This window comes from Populus nigra, chromosome 6 (assembly GCF_951802175.1).
Source record: "Populus nigra chromosome 6, ddPopNigr1.1, whole genome shotgun sequence".
Taxonomy (NCBI): domain Eukaryota; kingdom Viridiplantae; phylum Streptophyta; class Magnoliopsida; order Malpighiales; family Salicaceae; genus Populus; species Populus nigra.
The window spans coordinates 20,054,301-20,076,779 of record NC_084857.1 but is presented as its reverse complement, the minus strand read 5'-3'; the positions used below and the strand labels follow the sequence as shown (position 1 = coordinate 20,076,779).

Below are 22,479 nucleotides of genomic sequence, written 5' to 3'. Positions count from 1 at the left end.
GGTCAAAAACATCTAAATAGAACTCTTCTAATCAAATATAATTCATTGACAATAAAATTGTTATTTTTATTATCGTAATATTAATAATTAATAAGTCTCTCTACTCCCCTGTTTTTCAATAACTCTCTCTTCTTTAATAAAATTCAGTGATCGAAACACAAAACAAATAAAATATAAAACCAAAACATCAAAGCCTCAATAAATAGGGATAACAAAAATTGGAGACCAAAATTTTACAAAACACATCTCATGAACAATAATAAAAGACATGTTTTTTTGTTTTGATGTCAAATTTGATCTTCAATTTAATTTTTTTAATTAACAAAATTGAATTCTATCTTGCCAACTTGAGCATGAACTTGATGGTAGGAAACAAAAAGAACTTGATAGCAAGTTAATTGAAATAAATTATCATGTCTCGATTCCGATCAATGCAATATATAAGATAAAAAATCACTTCAAGGATAGGGAAAAAAAAGAAAGAAGAGAAAACACTGAAATAATTCACCATGACTCTTGGGCTATAATGTTTTCACCAGCCCTTTAGGGTTTTTTTTTTTTTGTTAATTTACGAATGCACATAAACTTTTAAGAATTATAAGATCAACATTGAAATATTTTAATATAAGGACTGAAATGGAACATGATTAAGTCCATGGAAGCTATTATAAACTTTAGCCAAGGTAAATTAAACAAGGCGGACCATCAACTAAAAATATCTATAAATTTTAGTCCCATCCTTGAAGTTTATGGAATGTCTCAAATCACCCAAAAAGTATTAAAAATCTAAAGACTTAAACATTGAAATTAAAAATAAAACATAAAATCAATAAAGAAACATTTTATTCTGTAAAAAATAAATGCATTATAAAATTTCAATGCATTGGTTTCTCAACAAATCCATAAATCCCATTAATGTAATCTCACTTACTAATACGAACATAATCTTTTCTTTCGCAGATACCATAATTAAATAAAATTTAAGATTTAGCATTTGTTTTGGAGTGTGGTTGCGGTTATTTTTCAAAGTGTTTTTCGTGTTAAAATACATCAAAATAATATTTTTTTATTTTTTAAAAATTATTTTTGAGATCAGCGCATCAAAATGATCCAAAACATATAAAAAAATTAAAATTTATATGAAACGCGTTGCAATATCGTTTCCAAACAGTATCTAAATTAAAACTAAGTTTTTTTCTAGTTTTTTTCCATTAAAACCTTCACCTTATCACCGTGTCCCCATCCTTCCTGGATGATATCATTGTAAAGCGACTGCGGAAGTTTAATGGAGTTCCAATACTTGCAAAACCTCATCTAGTAGATGACATGAAATTGTCATATTCATGAGCTATCATGACTACCATAGACATAGGATTTTAATTATTTTTTCAAAGTTCTTATTCAAAATTTGATAATTGACCTTAATCACGAATTTTGATTATAATAAATAGATATGATAGTGCTGGTCATAAGAGTGCGTGTTGGAGTTGGTCATGATCGACAATGTTAATAAAAAAAAAAGATAATTATAAAAATCTTCTATAATTAATCATTTTTTAACAATTTTTTTTTGTCCTTTTATAAATTACACCCTCACAAAACTTGTTACGGTTCAAGCTTTAGGTTGTGAAATAAATGAATTTATCAGGATTAATCTAGTTTTTTAAAAAAAATGCTTGAAAAAAACATTATTTTAAAGAAAAAGATTGAGTTTTTTTTACACATTACTAGTTCATTCTTCGCGCTACACAGCTAGTCAATATTAATTTTTTTTAAAAAAATATTAAGAGTATAAAAAATGTTTTAATAGTGTTACTAAATCTAACCAAGTGGGTTAATTTTTAAATTTTCACTCAACTTTTTGTAAGTAATATGGGTCTGGAACCATACCATACCCAAGCGCCTAGGCCTAGCTGCCAGCATAGACTCAGGCAAGCACCTTGGATCTAGCAGACATGCCATACCCAAGTGCCTTAGGTATGGAAAATATGTCTAATTTGACAAACAACAAACAAAAATGACAATTACCCACTCTAGTTGTTAGGAGAGAGAATATAAAGAAAAAAAACACAAACAATGCGGCAATTCAATCATTATTTGTCTACACGCGTCACACCATGTGAAAGAGAGCATGTCTATGCATCCAATAAGATCGTGAATGACTAGATTTAGCCATAAGAAAACGTCAAACGCGTCTCTTTAATGGCCCGGACGCCACCCATTCGCTTGAGAAGAAATAGAAAGTCAAAGAAACGTCTCGCGAAAAGATAAGAAATTAAAAGTAAAATTACTATTATAATCCACAATAAAAGGTCTTTTGATGTACAGTGATTTCTCCACGCCATTTAACTTTTATTATAATTGTCTGAGCTAGATTTTAAATCAATAAGTTATTAAGTTGACACGTCAAGTTAGGTTGTCAGACCTTATAGCCATAATAAATATTGAAATAAATATGAATTATATTATGTTATAATTATGATTACAAAATAAACTAAGGGGGTATTTAAAAGTGTGGTATCGGTTATTTTTCAAAGTTTTTTTCACTCAGAAATGCATCAAAATAATATTTTTTAAAAAATATATTTCTGACATCAACCCATCAAAATAATCTGAAAACACTAAAAATTATTAATTTGAAGTAAATAAAATAAAAAAATAAAATTTAATTTTTTAAAAAAATACTTTTAAAATACAAAAACAAACAAATCCTAAAAATATTGAAGTTTTCATTGTACATGCTTTACCCTCGACACTTTCAACTTTTTACCGTAGTTTGCAATTGTTTTTTTTTTTTTAATCGATGATTGTTTTCCAATTATACCCGTTAGTGTGCAGTTTTTAGTGTTTGTGAAGTTGACAATCCATTATCTTTGTGTTCTCTGGAGAGTTAAAGGTTTTTGTTAGATTTTGAAATTTGGTTAGAGGCTAATTTAATTTTAATGAGATATAATTTGAATTTAGAGTATAGAACACAGAGAAAATGGACTAAAATAAAAAGAAATAGAAGAAAAACATATGACTAATCTTAAATTCACATGAAAATATACTTTTTGGTTGACTATTTTACTTTTGCTAAGTTTACTATCCCTTTAGTTTTTAAAATTTTTGTTTTTCTTTAAAATTTTATTATATTTATCTTCAGTCTTCGAGTTTGAAAAATAAAAAAAAATTTCTTAACTGGTCATATTTTAACAACAAATAAATTAATTTTAGTATTAATAGGTTCTAATTAATAAGAAAAATTTTATTAATATGTTTTAAGTCTGTCTTGTTAAAAAAGATAAATTAAGACCGAGAAAAAAAAAATTTAGTTTTGTATTTATTAACTAATTTAGAAGTGTAACAAGCAGAGAAATTGATTTATTGAGATTAGAAGGGTATTTAATGGGTATTTCTAGATATAAATATGTTGAAAATAATTTTTTAAATTAAAAAATTTCATTTTAATTTTTTAACCACTATTCTGTGGCTAAAATTTAAATAAAAAAATGACACATCATGTACATTATTTTATTGCATAAAACATGTCGTTTGCTCCTTGAATAAATAAAAAAGGAAAGCCAAGAGAGCGTGGTCCATCTATATGACCTTGGAGCCCGGCCTTTTCTATTTTTATTTTGTTTAAATTAATTTTTTTGTATTTTAATTTAAATGTATTATAAAAAAGTTGGAAATTATATTTCAATTATTATTTATTTTTTTCATAATTATTATATAATATTATGAGTTTTTAGGAGAATACAATTGTTTTTCAATTGTTATGTACCTAATATGCACAACAAAAACCTTATGAATATTCAATGAAAATAATTATTCCATTGCTTAAAATTTTAATAGATTTTTATATGATTTTATTATATTTATCAAATTTTAAAAAATTTTATTTTTCATGTGGTTGCTGGGAGATGATCAATTCATGATTTATTTATTTTTAATTCAAGCTTGCTCTCAAGATTATAATGATTTTTTTCATAAAAAACAATATTCCTCATAAAAAGTATTTTCATCAAAAGTAAAATAAATACTTGAATAAGAAAATTTAGATTTGTTTTTAATATACTCTCTTTCTTTTTTTATTTCAAATCTATATATTTTGAGGAATTTGTTTTTTTGCTTGTGTTGCTAATAAAAAACAATTTTTGTTGTCCAAACAAAAAATATTACATAAATGAGAAACAACAATTAAAAAAACATATTTCAAATTGATAATATTATTTGTTATTTTTTCTATAAATATTTATTTTTATAATTATTTAATTAAAAAAATAAAATTTAAAAGGTAAGTTGAATTATGAATTAAATAAATTAGACCGGTTTCACAGCTAAATCTAAAATATTATTTTTAAATGTTTTTATAAAATATATTAAATTAATATTTTTTTAAAAAAAAACAAACAAGATCCACCCGCCAGTTACACCAAATTAACTTTCACACAAATTATTTTAAAACCCTAATTAGAATAGCAACTAGATCTATGGGTTATTATGGCACTTCCCAAAAAATTTAAAAAATTTTTGTTTTTTTTTTGTTAAAATTTAATATGGTTTGTACGTTTTGGATCGTTTTGATGTGTTGATGTCAAAAATGATTTTTAAAAAATGAAAAAACATCGTTGGCATGCATTTTGGCACGAAAAGTTATTTGAAAAGCACCCGCAACCACACTGTCAAACACGCTTTATATCGACCATATTTGAATTTAATAATATTATTAAAAAAAAGTAATCGGCGGCAATAAATAGTTTAGAACTGTTTTAGAACGGTGAAGGAGAGAGAAGCAGAAGCTGTGTGGTTTTGATTCATTTATCCACAAACTCCCCAATTGCCCTCTCTTTATTCTTTATTTATATTATTTATCTCACACTCTCTCTCTATGCAGAAAGAATGAAGAAAAAAGAAATGAACATAAACAGAAAGTAGCTTACAAAATGTCCCTTCTTCGAAAATCTTTAGCTGCAAATTCTTCAGTATTCACTCCTAGCGAAGCAGCCACAGTAGCCATGATTCACTCTGCTTCTCATAGAGTACGAAACAATTCACACACCTTCTCACCTTTATTCGTTGTTACCTTGTGCTATCTGTCTTTACGGCACATCTTGTGTTCGATAAAATGTCCCAAAGAAACTTTGCTAGGATTTTCTACTTAATTTACTAGTGTTGACTTTGTCTTGTATTGTTTGATTAATTTAATTCAGGTACTGTTGCGAAGAAGTAGTTGTTCTTCTTTGAGGACTGCTACTTCTGTTGACTTATTATATCGAAGAGGAAGCGTTCTCTCTCTCTTTAACACTGTTACGCACTATTCTACGAGTTCTAGTGACGACTTTTTTCCCTCTTCAAAGCAAAGATCTCGAGGACCGGTTATGGCTGCAAAAAAAGCATCGGGGGGTGTGTATTTTACCCCTCTTTATTACTTAGATGATCACGTTGCGTGTTTTTCAGACGATAGTGCTCGAGATATCCATAATTGTAATCATTCACTAAGGGCTACAAGTGTTTTTATCCAACTAATTAGATTGTTTGGCTTTAGGGGAAAAACAAGAAGAAGGGAGGTACAAGCATACAGTTGATTTACCTAAGACAACGTTTGGGATGAGAGCAAATGCTTTGGTGAGGGAGCCTGAGATTCAGAAACTATGGGAAGATAATCAAGTGTTCAAAACAGTAGTTGATAAGAATGAAGGGGTGGGTGGTTTTGTTGCTATCCTCGTGTGTATGTTTTCATATGTGGTATGAAAAAAATTAGCTTACTCTTTAGTTACTTTGTCAGGAACATTTTGTTCTTCATGATGGCCCGCCTTATGCCAATGGCGAGTTACACATGGGTCACGCCCTTAATAAGATCTTGAAGGACGTAATTAACCGTTATAAGGTGTGTTCCCTTCCCTACTTGTAAATTTAGGTATTACTCCAAGTTCCTATATGCTTTGATTATTATTATTATTATTATTATTATTATTATTATTATTATTAACAAGAAACCTGACCATCAGAAATCGAGTTATTAGATAAAATGATGAATTCCAATTCATAAAAGTTTCAACATGTAATTAATTTAATTTAAAGTAAAAAAGAAATGATAAGAATCGCTAAATTTATGGGCTTTACTATGTTTCCTTGCTGAAATGGATCAAACACTAGAAAACAAAGGAAAGCAAGAGGACAGCAAATCTGATAAACTATCCACCATTTCATGCTCAATGGCTGTATTTTTTTCATGATTCTTGTGATCATACATTGATGTCATTTTTGCATGTACACATATTGGCTATGTAATAACATCAATAACTTGAGAATGCTGGCCATCATCGAGAGATGTATCATGGTGTATGCAAGAGCCTTTGGGCAGTGATTAATCTGGAAATAATTTAACTTCCTCTTCTGATTTAATCCAGAGTAAAATGATCTATCTAATTTTTTTTATATACAATATTGTCAGATTCTTCAAAATTACAAAGTTCATTATGTGCCTGGTTGGGATTGTCATGGCTTGCCAATTGAGTTGAAAGGCAAGCATTGTTACTTTTTCTGTGCTTGTTCTTCTTAGCAATTAATTTTTCCTGCAGTAAACAAGATCTTACCATGATGTGTTGATTCCTATGTTACAATTTCAGGTGCCAGAGCTTGGTTATAACTGTGAAATTTGAAAGTTGTATAAAAAAATTGTACTGGTGCTGATGATTTAACTATATAGTATTATACTAGATGTTGTATTTTGTGTTTTAATAACATCAATTATGACACCTTGTTTAGCTTCTTTTTTTAAGAAAAAGATTTCTTTGAAATGAGGAAATCGGCATTTTTTTTTGGAATGTCCTTGTTGCCAAATCAATTCTTTGGATAAAAAAAAAGTGGAAATTTAAAGAAAAGTTGAGTTAAACAATTGCAAGTTAACTGTCATTATGAATCACACAGTTCTGCAGTCAATGGATCAGGAAGCAAGAAAGGATCTGACACAATCAAAATTAAGAGCTAAGGCAGCCAAATTTGCTAAAGCAACTGTCAAAACTCAGATGGCATCATTTAAGGTTGTAGCCTATTTATCTGCCCTTTGCTAAGTATTGACATTTTCTGTTTATTAACCAGTAAATTTATCTAATAGACATGGTTTTATTATCTCTCAAGAGTTGGCGTAGTGACATTTTTAGTTGATTTACTTATTTGCTAGGTTTTTTTTTCATTGTTAAGTTGATGCTTGCAGCGCTTTGGAGTGTGGGGAGACTGGGAAAGGCCTTATCTAACTCTAGATCCAGAATATGAAGCTGCTCAGGTAGCTGGTACAACTTTTCTCCATTGCACTTGCATGCATAAAAGTTATAACCAAAATACTAATTCAAAAGTTTACTTTTTTGTGTGTAAGTTGGTACATTTCAGGTGCCTAGACAAGTGGAATGTAATGAATTTCAGTAACTTCTAACTCAAGTGAAATACGATGGATCAAATTGTTAATGCTGTATAAAGAATTATCATCTTTTTCTTATTATCAATGCATAATTTTCTGGTAGGTTTTCGTTATGGTTAACTTTCTAAGAAATTGTATCATTTTATTTTTTTGATAGATTGAAGTGTTTGGCCAGATGGCCTTTCAAGGATACATTTATAGGGGCAGGAAACCTGTTCACTGGAGTCCTTCATCACGTACTGCTCTTGCAGAGGCCGAGTTGGAGGTATATTAAGTCCTCTTGCATACTAGCATGTTCTTTTCTTGGTTTTATGTTGTACCTCACTGAAAGAAATTGTGTTTAGGCATTCTTAATATTTTGAACTGATAAGACTTCTAAATGTTGTACCTCACTGAAAGAAATTTTGTTTATGCATTCTTAATTTATAGAACTGATAAGACTTCTAATGTGCTCTATTGATGGTTTCTGGGTATATTGGTACAATAAGCTGTATCCGAATATGTTTGCTAATTTTACTCTTTCTTATCTGTACAATCCTTGTTTTGGTTAGCGCTTAGAAACAATATCTTCAGATTTAGATATGTTTGCTTAATTTTAGTCTTATGTGTACAATCCTTCTTCTGGTTAGCACTTGAAAACAATGTCTTCAGATTTTTCTACTCAATGGTATATAAACCATCATTAAGCAATTATTATGACTTTTTATGTATGGTCTGGAATTTCTTTCCCTACTCTGCTTTTGAAGCCAAGTTTCATGATTTAAAGTTGTGATGGGAGGTGTAAACGTATAGCAAGTTTATTATAAATTCTCAAAACCATTTTCACGAACTTGTCCTATCTTTCAGAATTTGCATGGTATCATTCTGCTGGTTAACTAACTGGAAGTTTTTTTTTCTGCAGTATCCTGAGGGCCATGTTTCAAAAAGCATATATGCCATATTTAGAGTAGTGAGCGCACCTCCAACTTCAGATGGGTTATTAGAGGAATTCTTTCCAGATTTGTGCCTGGCCATATGGACTACAACTCCCTGGACTGTTCCAGCCAATGCTGGTGAGTCTTTACCTAGTCGGGCTTGCAACTCATTTATTGCATATGATGTCAGTATTTGCATAGGTGGTTCATCCCTTTTGTTCTACTAATTTAAGGCAGTTGTTTTTAATTTCACATCTCATGCCTGAATCTGGAATTTGTGGTTATGCTGTTTTCTCAAACTATGTACATCCATTCGATATTTTAACGATTTAATCAGTTTGATGCCTTGGTATGCGTGCCTGTGTGGGGGGATCATTTAGATATCGTCATGTATTAATGGTCATTAATACCTGGTTGAACTTCATGTTGCCTATACTAACTGCCACCTAAGTGAATTTTTCCAACCACCTTGAATTTGGCCACCATTAAGTTAAGCAGTAAGTATATCCTTAATATTGCATGTTTTTTCTTCTGAATACTACTTTATCCCTTGAAACAGGTAATAGCATTAATTTTTTTTGGGAGTCGTGAGAAATTAGACCTACATGATGGGCCATGATTTTATTTTTTGCCTGTGTTTATTGCAGAGATTTTTTATCTCTTTGGTTAAGATCTTTATTGATCTATTTTTTTTGTTGAGCAGCTTAGAAATGCCTTTTTTGTGTGATTATTTTGGATTTGTCCATTTGAATAGTGACATCAATGCAGTTTGGTAAATTCATACTTGCTGGTGAAATGCAGAGGGTGCTGATCCTACCGTCCTTTGTTCATGTAGTTTTTTCAAGAATTAACGTGCTCATTGCCCACCCACACCCCCCCCCCCCCCCCAAAAAAAAAAAAAAAAAAACAAAACAAAACAAAAAGAAAAACGAGCTGAGAGTTGTTCAGCTTGTTAAAGAGGTTTTTGGACCTTGTTGGATAAAATGAGTAGTTCATTTGCACATAACTTTAATCGTTTAATTCTCTCTCTCCTAATCTTTTTGGGGTATGTTCTCTCAGCTGTTGCTGTCAATGCCAAGCTTCAATATGCTGTAATTGAAGTGCAGTCATTTTCAGGAGATGCTTCTACATCCTCTGGAAATAAGAAACAAAGGCTTGGACACGTTCTGAAGGAACAGAAGAAACCTTTTCTTATAGTAGCATCTGATCTTGTGCCAACACTAGAAGCAAAATGGGGTGTGAAACTAGTTGTCAAAAAAACACTGTTAGGATCAGATCTTGAAAACTGCCGGTAAGATATGAAAAATAATGTGTATTTATATGAGAAAAAGCTCATGGAATGTAACTGATTTGACATCTCTTTCCTCAATGACATGATGTCTTTTTTATACGAGCAAAACAACTGAATTCACACTCGACAATGTATGGATGATTAATTAATATTATTATTCAGAGACTAATATCTGATTTTGAATTTTGGTGTCAGGTATATTCATCCAATAGATAAGAGGGAATGCCCAGTTGTCATTGGTGGGGATTATATTACAACAGAATCAGGAACTGGACTGGTGCATACAGCTCCTGGTCATGGTCGGGAGGATTATGTAACTGGCCTGAAATATGGACTACCTATAATATCCCCTGTAGATGATGACGGGAAGTTTACTGAAGAAGCCGTGCAATTTAGTGGACTTGATGTACTTGGGGATGGAAATATTGCTGTCATGAAATACCTGGATGAACAAATGCTCCTTATCATGGAGGAATCATATCGTAAGTTGGACTCTTTCCCTTTTAAGTGATGGCGAAGTTAATATTTCCCATCTGGTAACATGTTTCTACTATGAGTATAACTAACCATGCTAGTGTTTAAGAATCCGTCTTTTCTCTTATGCAGAGCACAACTATCCATATGATTGGCGAACTAAAAAGCCCACAATATTCAGAGCCACTGAGCAATGGTTTGCTTCAGTAGAAGGGTTTCGCCAGTCAGCTATGGAGGCAATTAGCCAAGTGAAATGGATTCCACCTCAGGTTTTGATGCATAGTTGCTTTGGTTGTATTCTGATTCAATATGCTAGGCTCTTTCTATGCTTGCATTCTGCAAAGATACTACTGTTGATAACTCACTTTGTTTAATTATGCCCTCTGCACAAAGTGATTACTTTATGGAAGTTATGTGATTTCTGTTATCATCATTATTCATTAGTAATAAGGCATATTTTCTTATTTGGTAATATTCCATATTTTCTGTATTTTCAATGTTTGATATAGTGGGAATAGTAAAGGCTGTGTGAATCCTCCTTTTTGTGATTTCTGTTATCATCACTGTTCATTAGCAATAAGGCATATTTTCTGTATTTTCAATGTTTGATGTAGTGGAAATAGTAGAGGCAGTGTGAATCCTTCTTTTTGCTTGTTTTTTTTTACATGGTTTCTTCTCTAGGACCATGGGACAATATAACTTTATTTGTATAGTATGTATTGTCATAGTTTCACTTTCGGGTGTTTTCATACCTGAATACCTCATCTCCTTTGAAAGGATGTCAGCAAGTAGTGATGTGACAAGTTTTGGAAACTTAGTTCTTGAAGCAAATATAACTTTTATCCTGGGGAATTTCATTTTTTAATGTAGGAATTCTTCACCTAGATTGTGGTGAAGATAAATTTCAATGCAGAAGTGAATAGATACCTGGATGTATTGCATGGCTTTGTGGTTTCCAAAATTGATTCGGATTGTCAAACGAAAGGCCTCTGTTTAATGCCCCTCACTTAGCCACGGAACTAATTTATGAAACCCAAGCAATTGCCTCTGTTTCAGAGTCTAGGTGAGTTTTCCTGTTTAACCATGCAAATCCCGTTCATGTCTATACTCTTCCTACCAAGTCCATCATATTTGGCACGTGCTTAAATGGAGGTGTTTTTTCAACATACAGTTTGTTTAGCAAAACCATGAATATGATACCAAGGTGGTTCTTCCATCAAGGTTTGATTGAGCATGTTTGAAGTTTCCATATCTAATGCTAGGTGCTGGTATTTCCCAAAATTTTTCAGTCAGAGGATTGTCACTTCTGTTAAAGCCTTGAGCTTGACCTCTTTTGGGAAGTGAGTTTTTCTTAATAGATTTAGTTATAAAGTTTTAGTAGTGTAATTGTTTATTCACTGCAGTGCAATTATTAACGTGTGTTTTTCATGATTGTCGAGGATGATACAAGGGGAAAAAATTAGAGCTTGTGATTTTTACTTACTTGGTTTTTTATATTTGGATTGATTTTCAGCTTCTGTTTGTCATTTTACCAATGGCACTGTATCTAATTGGTGATCTCTTGTTTAAATGTTTAAATGTATGGCTGTTCTTCAGGGAGAAAACAGAATAACTGCAATGACTTCTAGCCGCTCTGACTGGTGCATATCAAGACAAAGGACATGGGGTGTCCCCATTCCAGTCTTTTACCATTTGAAGACAAGGGAACCACTTTTGAATGAAGAGACTATTGACCATATCAAATGTAAGTGATGAAACGTACAAGGAAGATAAAACTAGAGTTTTTAAGCCTTAAGGTTATAGACTTATCTGTAGAGAAACATAGAGAAAACTCTCTTGTATTTTTATTAAATTTGAATAATAGTTTTCATCTTTATAAAATAAACCAGACATCCTATTTATATTAGTTCTAAAATCCTTTATGTAAAAGGATTCCTAATTAAAATTAAAATCTTTTATAGAAAATGATTCTTAATTAAAACTTATCTAATTAATAGAATCCATTTAACATTAGGATTTCTAAATAGTAAAATACTAATTAAATTAAAAGTTCTAAGCTGAGTAGGAAACAAATAATTAAAATCCAAAATTAACTAGGAAAATAATTAAAACTACAACTTCAAGCTTCATATGAGATGCTTTCAGGTTTTTTATGGATTTTTTTTTAGGTTTGACCTTGTCAATCTGACCCAATAACACCTGAGATAATTGTTCTTACTTAGTATCCTTCATTTGAGAAAAACTTGTCCTCGAGTTATCTGTTAGAAATTAAACTATTCCATTCCAAATGAACAAATACTTCGAATATAATATTGTAGCTAATTTATTCATGAAGTAGCATGTCTTTGACCTGTAAACTTCAAAATTTAATTTATGGTGTGTATAATAAAGAAAAATTCATATTTGATGTTATACTTTCAATTGCATCGAATTCCACGTGTAATTCATTCCCATATTTTTCTACTTCAAACTTAGTTTCATCATTATTTATGCCCTACAATACTTCAATTTTTGTATTTAAAAGAACACCAAAATAATCTTCCATAATATCCCTAGAAAACTTGTCAGAAAGTACCGGGTCTTCCATGTCCTTGTTTGGAAGATCTTTATCATCATATTAATCTCCTTCATCGTCTCTATTAGGTTCATATAGAACATCCTTGTTGTCGAAAAGTTCTTACTCGTCCTAACTTTCAATCACATTGATTAATTTGCCTCTCGGGTTGTGGTTGTTTGTCTTGATCTGACAAGGTTCATCAGCCTCCATCAAGTTCATCTTCACCAACTCTTAGACAAATGGTTGTCTAGGAGGAATTTTAGGAATAGGTCTAAGATAAGGTCGGCCTGAAGTAAGTCTTCAAGTATGTTTCTCTCTTTGTGATTCCTGTTTGTGCCTCTTATAAGCCAAAATAGATCTTCTTCATCAGATGAATACCTGTAATCATAATGACCATGAGGATTGCACGAACTGGTTTTGTGACAGGTTGGCAGCGGGCTTCATTCCTGACGCTTGCCTTTTTTATTTCCCTGTTCATGTTTGCATGGAGCCCTAATGCCTCAAGTCTGGTTGTAAGGTCATCAAATCTAGCATTGATGTCACCAAACCTAGTTTGCATTCACCCCTCTAAAAATGCTATCACTACTGAATGATAATCTAGTTGATCCCAAACAACCCACATCCTCTGATCACCATCATGGAGATGGTTGCCATCAACTACTCCATGATTATCTTCACGGTTTGCCAATGATCCAGATGCTGACCTAATATTAATTAAATTAAAAGTCCTTAGTAGGAAACAAATAATTAAAATATAAAATTAACTAGGAAAATAATTAAAACAGGAAACAATAACTTCAGACTTCATATGAGATGTTTTTGGGTTTATCTGCAGATTTTGTTTTTCTAGTTTGACTTTGTCAATCTGGTCCGTTAACTTTTGGGATAATCATTTTACATGGTAAGTCTTCTAAAAACAGCAAAAACTCTCCCCTTTTCTTTTTTTTCCTTTTTTCATAAAATTTAATCTCTGGTTTGAAGTAGATAATGGTGAATAATCATTTTATTGTAATGATATTTCTGCATCCATAATTTTTTTCCCCTCCAATTACTTCCATTTGTATCAGGTCGCATCTTCTTCTTTCTATTTCTTTTGTCATTTTTTAATATGCAGACTTAGCCTCCTATTTGACTAGTGATAGATTCCCTTACAGCTCAGTTTGTGATCCTGGCTTTATTTTTTCTGATCACCATCTGCAGCTATAATAGCCCTCAAGGGTAGTGACGCATGGTGGTATATGAAAGTGGAGGATTTGCTCCCAGAAAAATATCGTGATCAAGCGTCAGATTATGAAAAAGGGATGGACACAATGGATGTCTGGTTTGATTCAGGTATTATAAGACTACGTAGATTACAGACCTTTACCATGAACGTACTCACAGAGTACTGTGTTATTATATTGTAAACTTTTCCATTTGACAATGTCAATATTATATTTTTCTGTTTGTATGAAATATAGCAGTTTCATGTTACTTCGTATTGCTGTACGGATATTTTAATGGCTTCTTCTTCACATGCTACATGCATTCTCACTTTGGGGTAAAGGGGGAATTAGACTTGTAATGAACATGAGTGGAAGATAGTCGAGATAAAACAAGGGTTATTATTATTACAATTCCTGGCAAGCACTTAAGTTGTACCTCTTAGAAAAGGTATCTTGTCTATGATTGACCTGGTTTGGAAATGTTTTTGGAACATGTGTAACAAAATACTTCAATCTTTTTTCAATGATTGATGTTAATCTGGGAACATTTTGTCGTTAACTTCCATTAAAAGGGATAGGAGGGTGAGTAAATGTTGAACTTTCAACGACTTCTGACCAACATGAAGCCTGCAAGGTTATAATGAAGCCCACTTGGATTCAGTTGCTTAATTTTTGCACGCTTGTGCTTTCTCTGCTTCACTCTAATTGTGTTGCATTGCTTTTCTTAATAAGTTTTGCTTTTCTGTTGCTCCATAGCTGCATCATTTGTAGTATCCTGCTTAAAGTTTACAAATTTTTCTGTTGTGGTTTGAGATGTCCGTGCTTTTACTTGCCCTGCCTATTTTCTGTGCTAGGTTTCTTAAATTTATTTGTTGCTCACTGCTATTTCAGGTTCTTCATGGGCTGCTGTGTTGGGAAAAAGTGGTGGCCCTAAATTTCCTGCAGACTTGTATCTTGAAGGTACAGATCAACATCGTGGGTGGTTCCAGAGCTCCCTGTTAACTAGTATTGCTACAAAAGGTAACAGCCATCTGATCTAGTTGGAGTTGAAAATTGCTATGATTATGCTTTTTTTTTATTTTTTCTGAAGAAATTGTTTTTCTGTCTTGAAAATGAATCCTTGTAACTGTTATTTTTGTTTCTGCTATGTTGGTAAACATGTATGTCATCAGGTTCTTTTCATTCATTTTATATCATATGCCCCCAAGACTTCTACAGAAAAACTTATGTCCCTAACTCAGTAAAATGCCCACTTAAACAAAAATTTCTGTCTTGAAAATGAATTCATTCTGTTGCTTCTCTTTCTACAGGAAAGGCTCCATATACCAGTGTTATTACTCATGGATTTGTATTGGATGAGAAAGGTTGTAAGATGAGCAAATCATTGGGTAATGTTGTAGATCCACACACTATAATTGAGGGGGGAAGAAACTCAAAGGTTAGTAATGGTGCATAATAATTCAAGACATTTTCTGTGGGTGTTTTCTCATGTAAATGATTTATTACTAAAATTTATTTCTGCTCTTGGCAGGAAGCACCTGGCTATGGCGCTGATGTCTTGCGACTCTGGGTTTCTAGTGTAGATTATACAGGTGATGTCATGATTGGTACTCAAGTCCTTCGGCAAATTTCTGACATATATAGGAAGCTGCGAGGAACTTTGAGATACCTTTTGGGAAATCTGCATGACTGGGAGGTAAATTCAGCTTTCCTCGTATAATTGGGAACTCTTGGTTTTGAAGGCAGTTTTATTATGGAAAATAAAGTTATGCAGTTCTGACGTAGCTAGAGCCATTACCATATTTACACCCGTCTTCCTCTGCCCACTATATTGAAGACTTTGCTATTAGCAGGCTGGCAATGCTATTTCGTACAATGATCTTCCCATGATTGATAAGCACGCCCTATTTCAGCTGGAAAATGTTGTAAACACCATTAGAGAGAGTTATGACAACTATCAATTTTTCAAGATATTTCAGGTACAATTTGTTTTTTATTGCATTCTTGGCATCCTATAAATATAGTCCTTTGCATTAATGCTCAACCAGGTAGTGAAATCAGGTTTTGCACTTGGCAAGGTAACAAGTACACAGTAACATAGAACTAAAAATTAAAAAAAGCTCAACAATAACTTGCATGCATGCACGTGAACTTATTTGACCAACATTCTCGAAAATGATTTACTTCTGGAACCCTTGAACATTCAACATGTTTGTCCTATTGCTATGAATTAAGTTGAAAAATTAAAATACTCGTAGATTTCAGAGATTTGAGAGGGGAGAATACAATGGGCACTGCTCTGCTCTTCAAACAAAATGACCAAACCCAACTTCTAGGGTACAGTATGTTGCTGATGACCTTCCCTATGAAGAAATGAAATGACACGGCGTATAATGTGATTAAAAACTAGGGTTCTCAAACTCCAAGGCTGTAGAGAAATTTAGAGATAAATCTCTAATATTTTATTAAGAGTTTAAATAATAGTCTTCATCTTAAAATAAACCTAACATCCCTATTTATATTTGTTCTAAAATCTTTTATAGAAAATGATTTCTAATTAAAACTTGATAGAATCCATTTAGCATTAGGATTTTTAAATAGTAAAATTCTAATTAAATTAAAATTTCTAATCTAAATAGGAAAAAGAATCAAAATACAACAAGATACATAAAGACAATCTCGCACAATAACTTCTGAGCCTTATTTGAATGTCTTCTCGATCTCTAATCATCATGAAATTTTAATGGGAAACAAGGCTTTCATAATCTTTTGTCAAAATTTCAATACGATCTAACAGTCGAATTAAAAGTTATGCTTGATTTACCAAACTACATCTTAGACACTTCTTAAACTAAAAACCTACAAATCTTAATCATTAATGAAATAATGCAATAAATATTATTATGCCAAGAATATGGAAGAACCTTTTCATGTCATTCCCTTCTATTTTCAAAAATCTCGCCCTCAAGTTGCATATTAGAAATTGAACTCGACCACTCTAAAAGAATAGATATTTCAAATGTAACATTGTAGATAGTCTATTCATGAAGTTGCTTGTCTTTGACATGTAAACTTCAAAATTTAATTTATGATGTATAAATGCGAAAGAAAAATCCTTATCTAGTGTTATATTTTCTCTTCATATGAAGTTCACTTTTAGTTTCTTTCCACATTCTTTTACTTCAAACTTGAGTTCATCATCATCTGTGATCTTCAACACTTCAACGTTTGTATGTAAAGAAATACCAAGATAGTTTTTCATAATTCCTTTAAGAGAATTGTCAAAAATTGCCATGTCTTCCATGTTCTTGTTTGCAAGATCTTCATCCATAACTGAAAGATCATCGTTTGCGACTAGCTTCTCTAACTTAAGGTTCAAATATTGATACGGTTTGTCAACACCCTTTTTAGTCACATTATCTTCAACATGATTAGATAACTTTAAAATACTTTCACATAACTCCCCCATGTTTTTTCTACTTTCCTTTGAAGATAAGACAAATAATAATAATTTAGTTGTTTATCTATCTAATATAAAATTTCTTCATAATCATTTTGTATAAGTTTCAAAATTAATGATTGTCTCAAATCTTACCAAGATAAATTAAATGCATACCAATACGAGTTCTAACTTCTAGAAATTCAAACCACCATTCTCTAGCACCATAAGAAAGTTTGCTTTCCATAAGTCCTACTTTTTGATGATAAGGAACTTTGTTGAAATAAAATTAAGCTTCCAACTTTGTCAACCAATTAATAACTCTTTTTTTCAAAAATCTCCCATTATAGAATGGAATCTCATCAAATTCAGGAGTATGGCTGGGGTTTGGCCTGTCTTGAGGTAAGTCTCCAGGCAAGTTCCCCTTCTCTTCACAATCCCTGTTTGCACTACCCTTTAGTTGAGCTAAATCTGTTATGACTTGCTCTAAACGATCAAAATGATCTAGTTTCTGCTTTTGAGCCTACACAACACACCAGAGGGCCTCCATTCTTGCTTTGTGGAGTGGGTTGCTATCGTTTCATCCATAGAAGAGACCAACCTGCTATGATACTAGTTGATGTGGCGTATGGTGTGAATAGAAGTTAGGGTTTTCAAGTCTTAAAGCTATAAACCTAAGTTGTTGAGAAATTTAGAGAAAACTCTATAGTGATTTATTAAAAGTCTAAATAATAATTTTCATTTTAAAATAAACTTGACATCCTATTTACATTAGTTCTAAAATCTTTTATAAAAAGAATTCCTAATTAAAACTAAAATTTTTTGTATGAAATGATTCCTAATTATAACTTATATAATTAATATAATCTATCTAGCATTGGAATTTTGAAATAATAAAATCTTAATTAAATTAAAAGTCCTAATCTAAATAGAAAAAATAATCCAAATACAATAAGGTAAATAAAGACAATTCATAAACTAACTCCCAAGCTTTATTTGTTTTCAACTAATAAGAAATAGGGCAATTACAATCTTCTGTTAAAATTTCAACTCAATCAAACGGTTGGATTAAAAGTTATGCTTGATTTACTAAAATGCTTCTTAAATTCTTTTTAAATTCTTCAAAACCTAAAAATGTTAGTCATTAATGAAATAATGCAATAAACATTATTATGTCAAGAATATAAAAAAAAGTTTCCCTACATCGGTTTAGGAATAGAATTACAAATAATTTAGTTAGCTTCAAGCCATGAGATGAGGAAGTAGGCCCACAACAATGCATGGAATTGTATTTTTGTATGTTTATTTGTTATTCATTTTAATTTGACCTTTGTTTATTTGATGCACAAACTTGCTTTGCTTCCTTTAGGATGTCTTAAATGGGTAATTTTTGTTGCAGATCATTCAGCGGTTTGTTATTGTTGACCTATCCAATTTCTATTTTGATGTTGCCAAAGATCGACTTTATGTTGGGTAATTCTTCCATTGTTTTACATTATCATGGGAATTTCCCATTTCATTTTTTTGTTTTTTCATCTTGTTTTATGCATTTTTCTGTTATAACATGATGTTGGATAGGGAAATATGAATGCTCAGATCAAGATTGTTTGATTTGGATTTATTACTTGGGACTTTTAATAATTAGTAGAAATTTAATATTGAAGGGTTTAATAAATCTAAAATTTCAACAAAAAAATGCACGAAAAATGTTCAGAGAAGCCTTGCTCCGCTCCCCGTCACCACAAGTTTTTCTTAGCGCATCAAGTCATGCATGTATAAACTGCAAATCTAGGTCACTCTATACAGCTAAGTAAATGATTTTCAGGGGCACAACAAGTCATACAAGGAGAAGTTGCCAAACAGTTCTTGCTGCACATCTCCTTTCCATTGCGAGGGTAATTGCACCCATATTACCTCATTTGGCTGAAGATGTGTGGCAGAATCTTCCCTTTCAGTTTACTGTCCAGGATGGTTCTGCTGCCAAGTTTGTTTTTGAATCGAAGTGGCCTGCTCCCAATGAAAAATGGCTTGCTTTTCCTATTGAAGAAATTGACTTTTGGGGAAAAATTCTTGAGGTAATCTCTCATTTCACTTAATGATAACATACTAACCATGCATGTCGGGTGCAAATTCATTCTTTTGCATTGATCTTCAACTTTAAGTTTACTTCTGTTTGCTGTACACAATATTTTGATAGCACGAGTTTATTTCATTAGCAATGGATTGTCTCAGATGCCAAAACTGTAAAAAGTTGCTAGTTACAATACAATGGTATGGAAGTATTCTGTAACACCATTAATTTCTCGAGAGGGGGGGGGGGGGTTCGTAGTTATGTGCAAATAATTTGATCATTTTGCTTGTCCTTCGTGGTGTTCGGAATCAGATACCTGGGAAATCTGCCCCACCTATCACTAGTTGCGCCATGAGTATCACTAGAACCAGGTCCATCATCACCACCCACCCGAGGAAGAGCTAGACCAGGAGAAATTTGTTTGGGGGCAGGGGGCATGGTTCCCCCCTCAATAGAAGCTGTAGTTCCACCCCTGCCATCACTGTGACAACTGTCGCTAATGTCCACCATCATCACCATTTTGCTTTCACCCAGACACCCACTATCACTACCACTGTCGCCACATCCACTCATCAACACCAATGCTACCACCAGGACAATATAACACTCCATTCCCCTTCCTGATTCATGTGTAGCAAACAAGCTATTATCATTCAAAGGTTCCATTATGATTCTGAGTTATCTGGTGAATTTTGGGTGTAATTGTTATGATGTATGATACTTAAATTTGCAACTAATGAATTGAATGGCTGCATGTTTGATCATAACGTGCACTTAATATGAGACCAATGCTGATTAGCGTATTAGTTGGTTATTTTACATTATTTCAAAAGGAAATACCGCACGGTCGTTTCATTCAACAGTTTAAAGTTGCTGAATATCGTTGATCATGTTTACTTGCTTCTGACTTGAAATGATTTGACCAGCTGAGAACCGAGGTGAACAAAGTTCTGGAGGTTGCTCGTACAGGCAAGTTGATTGGGTCCAGTTTGGAGGCAAAGGTTTATCTGCATACTTCTGATGCCAGCCTTGCTTCTAGATTACATGAAATGTGCACAGCCAGCAATGACGCTGATGCATTGCATCGCATATTCATAACATCCCAGGTATGTTCATTTCCTTTTTATCAATTTACAGTTACTGTTACCTGAGTAGTTCAGTTCATCCATCCACAATTATGGCTACTTTTAAATTGTTTTCGTGTAGCCAGGGAAGAATACCCAGTTACGTGTAGAGACCACCAAACCCAAAGTTTCAGTTCACTTTCTGACAGAACGAACCGTAACTCAACCTTTTCTCACTCGAGCAGTCACAGGGACAAACCATCTTCAAAAACCCTTGGGCTTCGATTCGAGTGGGAAAAGTGAGATAGGACTCTCGTAGAAGGTGAAGTTTGGGTTTGGTGGCCACTACATGTGATTGGTATTCTTCCTCGCTGCCTTGTAAAGGATCTTGGGTTGTCAGAGATTGATCGTTCAATTTCACTCTTCTTTCTATGAAGTTCAATCAGTTTCTGCAAGTTCGGAACAAAAAATCGATCAGTTTCTGCAATTACTATTTTCTATTTTCCTTCTGTGTCAGTGTCTTATTGCTTGAACTGGTAGAGCGTTTCACTATTCTTCCCCTCGGGTCATTTATATGGAAATGTGCAGGCGGAGATGCTTCATCATGTGGAGGATGAGGTTCTTAAAGCTATTCCATACAGTGGTGAATATCTCATTCAAGGAAGCAACAGAGTTTGGATTGGTGTGTCCCGAGCAGAAGGCCTGAAATGTGAAAGATGTTGGAATTACACGCCTCAAGTTGGTTCCTTTGTGGAGCATCCGACACTTTGTGGCCGCTGTTATAAAGTGGTCGCTGTCCAACCAGAACCTGCTGTGTCTGCAGCCTGCTGAGACTAAAAATTAATAGAAGCTGGACTGCATAAAACCCAGTTGCCAATGAAGCAAGGACATGAAGACTAAAAATTAATAGCCTTTCCTTTCAATTGAGTTGGCTAATGCATTTCTCACAGTTTTGACAATGAAGTGACAGTATTGACAAATCAAGTAGATTTCAATTTTCATTGGACGGCGGCACAGTCAATCAATATGGTGTACAGTGCCGTGCTGGATAGAGAAAAATGAAAGCCAAACATATTTATCGGTGGCTATATTTGTTGCGTATTCGAGTTACTCTTTTATTTTCTCTCTAATAAAATTGGGAATTTGTTTTTGATAATTTGCAAAAGAGAATGCCTTGAGTAGTTGCAGAATGAGAAAAACCCCGGGGCTTGGATTTGAGTGGAAAAAATATTCAATCCCGCAAGGGTGCAAGTCCGTAACCCATCAACCTGGAATTTTTCAATTTTTCAAACCAAACCCACAATCAAGACTGATAACTATAACAATATCGGTTGATGATATCAAAGAGAGAAAAAATGAAAAAGTAATTGAGTCAATAAAATAGATAAAAAAATATTTAAAAAAAATCAAATTGAGAAAAAAAAATGAATTGACTGATTAAAAATTCAAGAAAAATAAAATCAGTCTAGTATTAAAAGTTTAAAACTGATAAAACTGGACTGAAGGAAAAAAAAAGGGTATAAACAGTAAAAGTTTTTCAGTACTAAATCAGTGATCCCAAAGCCAAAAACAGCCCTCCCTTGCTTTGTGTCGCTTGTTCCCCGTCTCGCCATCCGCCATCGCTAATCTCTGTCTCACTATCCTCTCAATCTACCTCATCCACAGCCAACCCTCAATCTCTAGTCTTGACAAACGCAACAGTCTTGACAAACGCCACCAGTATATCTGGATGTGATTCACACGTCACTGGGTAACTATTTCTTGTATTTGCACGATGCTAAGGAAATATTTTTTATGTTTTCATTATCGATAGAAATATTTGCGAGATGATTTGGTTTAGGCTGCTTTTAGAATTTTAACCTGACATGAATGTCCTATAATAAAAAATAAAAAATAAAGGAAAATTTTGACTTTAACTATAAAAAATCCATAAAGATTTAAATAGCCCAATTAAAAAACACGAAAACCCAAACAAATTAAGCAACTAGATTTGACTATAAACCCCACCTGTTTCTATTTTTAAAAAAACAAACTGTTTGAACCGGTTTTTAATTTTCAG

The 22,479-nt window shown here is 32.7% G+C and overlaps 1 protein-coding gene across 4 annotated transcripts; it reads left to right on the top strand.

Annotated features, from left to right (window-relative positions):
- Positions 1–4,773: 4,773 nt before the first annotated feature.
- On the top strand, positions 4,774–21,576 carry LOC133697137 (isoleucine--tRNA ligase, chloroplastic/mitochondrial). 4 transcript variants are annotated; one of them, XM_062119516.1, is made up of 22 exons: positions 4,775–5,027; positions 5,199–5,391; positions 5,534–5,688; positions 5,774–5,875; positions 6,443–6,512; positions 6,919–7,031; positions 7,205–7,273; positions 7,563–7,670; positions 8,307–8,457; positions 9,379–9,610; positions 9,806–10,092; positions 10,217–10,353; positions 11,681–11,828; positions 13,842–13,973; positions 14,738–14,866; positions 15,157–15,284; positions 15,378–15,542; positions 15,697–15,825; positions 18,685–18,758; positions 19,111–19,360; positions 20,283–20,462; positions 21,009–21,576. In XM_062119516.1, the coding sequence occupies exons 1-22, from the start codon at positions 4,932–4,934 to the stop codon at positions 21,249–21,251; spliced, it is 3,291 nt and encodes a 1,096-aa protein (XP_061975500.1). In that variant the 5' UTR covers positions 4,775–4,931; the 3' UTR covers positions 21,252–21,576. The 4 variants fall into 4 exon arrangements, 3 of the variants coding, with proteins under 3 accessions (XP_061975500.1, XP_061975501.1, XP_061975502.1); XM_062119517.1 differs by having other exon boundaries at positions 4,777–5,027; positions 15,700–15,825; XR_009842823.1 differs by lacking the exons at positions 20,283–20,462; positions 21,009–21,576 and adding an exon at positions 17,636–17,687 and having other exon boundaries at positions 4,774–5,027; positions 15,700–15,825; positions 19,111–19,136.
- Positions 21,577–22,479: the final 903 nt, after the last annotated feature.

Bases quoted from the DNA above. Each gene is read 5' to 3' on its own strand.
- LOC133697137 (XM_062119516.1), top strand. From the start codon at position 4,932: ATGTCCCTTCTTCGAAAATCTTTAGCTGCAAATTCTTCAGTATTCACT. The intron at 5,028-5,198 runs GTACGAAACAAT...AATTTAATTCAG, and splicing joins TTCACTCTGCTTCTCATAGA to GTACTGTTGCGAAGAAGTAG. The intron at 10,354-11,680 runs GTTTTGATGCAT...GCTGTTCTTCAG, and splicing joins TGAAATGGATTCCACCTCAG to GGAGAAAACAGAATAACTGC.